Source organism: Gymnoscopelus microlampas (genome assembly GCF_963454915.1).
Source record: "Gymnoscopelus microlampas genome assembly, chromosome: 14".
Classification (NCBI taxonomy): domain Eukaryota; kingdom Metazoa; phylum Chordata; class Actinopteri; order Myctophiformes; family Myctophidae; genus Gymnoscopelus; species Gymnoscopelus microlampas.
The window spans coordinates 51,527,125-51,533,126 of NC_139951.1; the positions used below are offsets into that span (position 1 = coordinate 51,527,125).

The 6,002-nt window shown below is 42.9% G+C and overlaps 1 protein-coding gene across 1 annotated transcript in view; it reads left to right on the forward strand.

Moving 5' to 3' along the window:
- Positions 1–5,297, forward strand: part of LOC311060426 (zinc finger RNA-binding protein-like) — a 110,509-nt gene extending 105,212 nt beyond the window's left edge. The window contains exons 2-3 of the mRNA XM_084078605.1: positions 3,719–3,940; positions 4,959–5,297. Coding sequence (XP_083934731.1) covers positions 3,745–3,940; positions 4,959–5,149 — 387 coding nt within the window. The 5' untranslated portion in view covers positions 3,719–3,744 and the 3' untranslated portion in view covers positions 5,150–5,297. The remainder of the gene's footprint in view (positions 1–3,718; positions 3,941–4,958) is intronic.
- The last annotated feature ends 705 nt before the right edge of the window (positions 5,298–6,002 follow it).

The following is a 6,002-nucleotide window of genomic DNA, read 5'->3' on the forward strand; positions in this document are numbered from 1 at the left end:
ACCGCCGACCATATAATCACCATCTGCCCCTTATGTAGACCACCCTCGGAAGCCAGCCTCTTTGACCTAGGACCAGAGATGCGGGCATGGCTACACGACACTGAGTTGGACCTCTGACGTTACACGAAAGAAGAAGAAGAAGGGAAAAAAGGAGGGGGCCAAGTATAGACCCCTGGGGGGTTTAAGTGGTGAACGTGGATGCTTGTGTTTGAATATACTGTAACAAGACCATTAGTTTTATATGATACGAGTTCGAGACTTGATTTGTTATCTTATAAATAACTAATACAGCTTAAATCTCCACTTTCTTTTCCCCTCAGATTCCTGGAGGGAAGAAGTTTGACTCATCCGTGGTGAATGGTTTTGTTTGCACTAAGAACATCGCCCACAAGAAGGTACAGCAGGCCAACCACCCATTTCCCCTGAAACAGAAATGTCTTAATTAAACGCTATATATTTTGTTGTACGATACATTCCGAAAATATCTGATCTACACGCTCACAACACAACTTGTTGTGAGCTTGCAGAGTGCAGCATGTGTATGTAAATGTACTCTGTAAATGTGTTGGAGATCTGCAATCTTCCATAAAATGTTGACAAATCTTCTCTTTGAAAATATTTAAAAATTGGGTCTGCACAGCATTTAGGGATCGTTGACATGAAAACCACTGAGTTACACAAACGATAGCCTCGATCTCCAGACTTTTATTGTTTAGTTTTGCTAAAAAATAAAAGCCTGGAGGAACGCGTCGGTGTACCCGGTATAGACCAATTATTTGTTTACAAACATTGGGACTGGACGTACAGGTGACTGTTTCATGTAATCAATTCCCAACAGATCCCCAAACCTGCTGTTTTGGGGTGAGCTTGTTTCAGTTCATTCAACCTCCTCTGTGTGTAGGCTAGTGGGGTGCGCCCTGGCGACACATATATACTTCATCGCGTAACGGTATTGCGCAACGAGAACAGCTGACATACAAGCTCACAACCGCGTCACGGATGAGACCGCTGTGAGCTTGGAGATCTGCTATTCTCGGCCGTTAGGCTCTGCGCGCGACACCTTCGCGGGACGGAGCATAAATTAGTCTTGACGGGCTGCAGCTGCGCGAGCCAAGCAGGTTCTGATGCCATGATCATAGAGCGCTCCCTCCGTTCCTATGACAGCCACTGGAGGTGGAGTTTTGAGGACAACTGCTTTGAATTGTTATTATTATTTACACACAACAGAAACCAAGGATTATATATTTCAAGAGCGAGAGATCACAGTAAAAATCCTAAGCATTCTTCCTCCACACTGGGAGAAAAACATCATCTGATAGTTTGATAGGATGCATTTTTACACGTGAGACTGTGACCACTTTTACATTGCATCTTATGAGCGGTGGGGTTCTTTTGCTGCCGACCTGCGTGCGCATACTGTTTCGTATCAGTGTGACGTCGTCTGTTAAGGCGTCTATAGGAAGTGTTTCATTTCCCCAACCAACCAGAGTGCAGTGGGCGTCGCTCGTAATGTTGTGTTAACGGGGCGGGGGTTGACGGACAGATCGGTGAACCAATGGGATGCAGCCGCATCACTCTGCGGCTCTATACACCCGCCCCTCTATACACGAAATCAGGAGCGTTGGTGCAGCCTACACAAACGACATACACAAACATACGTGCTTCATCAGGTTCATTTCTAAAAGGAAGTGATCTTACATTCATTTATAATGGGCTGTAGTATTGACTAACCTGCCCCCATCACACAGCTCAGCAAATCATAATATTACTTTACAAGTCAATGTCACACAAGCACAGATAAATACAAAAAGTTTATACAATTAGTAGGCTACATAGTATAATACACAAACATAAATGGGATATAAAAATGTTTTTAAACGGTTATCAATGATCTGTGACATAAAGTAATAGCTGACCCACCCAATCTGTCCTGAAGGTTAAAGACATACAAACAAAAATGGGCAGTCAGATAAGAGAACTCGAGGGATATTCATTAAAGAGATTACAATCCAAAATAACCTTATGAAAAGGGCAACTCTAAAAAGGAACATAGTTCTATTTTTAAATAAATGGTCTTCCTCTCATTTAATCATTTAAACCCTAAGATTTCATTGAGTTTGTTACATAAATCCAATAGGTCTACCCCTACAGTGACAGTATTGTAAGGCTCCTGCCTAGGGTCGGTGACTTTACTTTGTTCTTGCCACCAGCACCTCCCACTCTAGATGTGCACGAGTACTCTCCAATTAAATACAGTATAAAATGTCCCCTGTCGACCACGTGATGGAAAACACTGTATGCTTTACCATTTACTTCCACCTGGCACCGTTTACATTTCTATTCATCTCCTTCATCCAAGTCAGAAAGCAGTGAGGAGATTAGCAATTCAGGTTAGCAATTTCAGAAACAATAAAATAACATTGTAATGCTATTTTTTTTTCAATAGCAAAAATAGCAAACTTACAAGCTCACAACGCATTCCATCTACATAAGCTTGTAGATCAGCTATTTTAACGACACCTTTGTGCAACAAATTAGGACCATTAAGTGGTTAATCAGAAAAAAATAAATTACAATTATTTCACATAAATTCTTTGATATATAAACAACTTTATATATATAATTTTTTTTAACTGCACTTCTCGTTTATCAATCGAAATTGTAATCAATAAAAGAATCGCTAAGAAAATAATCAATAGTTGCAGCCCTATTCCTCTGTACAAACTATTGCACATTTTTGCTTTCTTTTCAGTTATTAGGTAATCGATGATACTGTACGCCCGCTAGGTCACTGTTGATTCATTCAGCTGTCTATGTTCTCAGTACTTTTCCCTCTGTTTTGTTTGCATTTACAGCAAGTCCTGGAAAGGGTGAGTCGGATGACCCAGGGAGACCTGGTGATGTCCATGGACCAGCTCCTCACCAAGCCTCGCCTGGGCACCTGTCACAAGTTCTACCTGCAGCCCTTCACGCTTGCCAACAGTGAGTAGCACCTCTGCTCTCAACTGCAGCATCTCCACAGTCAATGTGCTTGGTCCCTATGTGGACTAGGGCATGGTGACCATTAGGCCTGCACAATGCTTGCTCATAGTCCAGCTGTGTAACATTTTATTTGCCTCTTCTCTTGGCCAGGGCACACTTGTAAAAGAGACACTAGTCTCAATGTGATTTCTCTGGTGAAATAAAGGTTAAATAAAAAAAAAAAAAAATTAGTTTTCTTTAAATATATTATATTTATTTAGGGAATTTTAGATAAAAGAGCGACAGCAAACTGAGTACAGAGAGAGTGGGAAATAGACACAAAACACAGGTTTTGCGGAGGACTAGTCACCTACCACCCTGTGATCCATTTATATAATATGTTATATTGTCGCCGTTGCAATATCCAATAACTTAACTGTACATGGCATCATTTTTTATCATGTCATGCTGCACTAGTGACTATCTGTTAACCAATGTAGACATCCAGAATCGCTCATCCTGTATCGTTTCCTCCTTTCAGGTGAAGTAAAGACCTTGATGTTCTTCGAGGGCTGTCCCCCCCAGCTGGGCTGGGGGGGACATATCCCATATCCCAAGCCATATCACAAGCCATATCACAAGCCACATATCACAAGCCATATCCCACATGTTTTTTGGATAATGGATATGTTTTGTGTTTTGTGCAACCTTTAAAAAAAAGTCATCGTTTTGTACTATTCTCTATTTCCCCACATAGCCCCCAAACCAGCGTACACGCAATGTATGACGCCGTACACCCAGACCCAGCAGACGCGCCAGGTGACTGCCATCAAACCGGCCACGCCCAGCAAGGCCACCTCCACCTTCTCCATCTACCCGGTGTCGTCCACCGTGCAGCCCGTACCCTCTGCTGGAGCGTCCGTAGTGCCGTCGTACTCCCAGAGCCCGACCTACAGCACCAACGCTGTCACATATTCTGGTAAGGAAATGCCCGGCCGTCACCCACACATACAAGTTACCCACACGCTAAACCCAAACGTAGTCGAGCAATATAGTAGAATGTGAGCTGCAGAAACACATTTAATTGATCTGGGTGCCATCGTTATAATAACCCATTAAAACCGGGAAAGCATCTGTCATTTTAGATTTTAGCTGTATAGCAAAACACGTTTTAAGAACACTTAAAAGATCTCTCAATAAATGTTCAAAAATAGCAGATGTACAATCTCACAGTCATCACTTCGTGCCGCGCTGCGAGCTTGTGCATCTGCTATTTTTGAATAATTTTGAATGGATGCAACGTGTTCATTACTTTGCAACGTTCCCCATACATAGGCTGTCGCTCGTATTCGCTTGCGCAAAATTCACTTCAGTCGAACATAATTATTCAACGTACGCGAGTTGTGTCGCATCGGGCGTAGATGCAGAATCTTGTCACTCAAAACACAGTTTAGCTAGACTGCACATTTTAGAATGGAGGAGGAAGCCAAAAGTTCCCAGTGTTAAACACTGACACATTTGATTTCTTTCTGAGATGCTGTGGCTTGTAGACTTAGAATAGGCTGTATGCACAGCAGCCATATTATCACTTCTTTCATAGGTGTTACCAATGATACTAATGAAGGCTCTGTTCCATTTAGTGTAGCACAGTGGTTTCCCACGACCCCCATAACTCTGAGAGTGTACAAATTTACATACATTTGTACACTCTCAAAGTTACACACCTGCAAGGGGCCATTTGGAAGCCCATGAGGGTCCCTGGACCCCAACTGTAGACCCACTGGTGTAACAGAGTGTTTCCAGTGAGCCAACATGCACAATATCAGCACCCTGACTCTGTTTGACCAGAATGGAACAGAGCTTTCATTAGTATCATTGGTAACACCTGTGAATGTCTTCATAATATGGCTGCTGTGAATAGAGCCTATTGCTATCTTTAAAAAATATATTTGATTGAAATGCATTTCTTCATCACTGCCCCTATTCCTGCTCCATAGGTACGTCTTACTCGGGCTACGAGGCTGCCGTGTACTCTGCTGCCTCCACATATTACCAGCAGCAACAGCAGCAGCAACAGAAGCAGGCGGTGGCCGCGGTAGCCGCTACAGCAGTATATGTGGTTTCTACACTGTTACAGGTGGTCCAAATGCTGGCGACAGAGCTCCCGTCTGTGAGGAAAACCAGCTAACCACAGAAACCCAGTGTCGTGAGGCCATTGTATATGTGGCTGTATGTATGTATGTATGTGGCTCTTCAACTGCCTTGCATTAACCCACTAAGACCTGAGGAAGCGTCTGTGTCACTTTTTCATTTGAGCTAAAAAGCATTATTTTACACTTTGACTATTCAAAAATAGCAGATATACAAGCTCATAGCGCGGCACCGAGTGCCGCGCTATGAGCTTGTAGATCTGCTGTTTTTTGAAAATACATATTCTTTTAAAGCGAACAATAACTCAAATCTTTGCTTCTGGGGGTCCATGGAACAAAATATTTTGAGACGGGGGTCCGCGGCCAAATTCATATCATTTTGGGGGGTCCTTTACATTTTGCAGAATATAAATTATACAGCAGAAAATGTCCTTATGGTTCATCTTGCATATTGTGGCAATAAAAGTGATTCTGGAGGCTACCTAATCGTGACCAAAACATCCCATTGCGATCCGGCTCTAAACTGTTTGCAAACGGTGACTAATTTTAATAGCAAGACTAATAAAGTTCTCTTTTCACAGACTGGGACCAGTGTCCAGGGGCATCTGGACAGCATCACAGAGAGCCTTCAACCCTATCTGCTTGCTGTGGGTATCCAGAAGAGTGTGATTCACAATGAAGTACTTCATTGTGATTGACAAACGTGCAATCCCTTGTAAGTCACCCAGGGGTTAACACTAACGCCTGCCCGACTCACCCCTCCTCTCCCCTCTTCTAACCTCCCCTCCTCTCCTCTCCCCTTCTCTCCTTCTCTCCATATCTACAAGCTCACTGTGAGTTTAATGTTTGAAAAATAGCAGATCTACAAGCTCACTGTAAACTTGTTGCCTT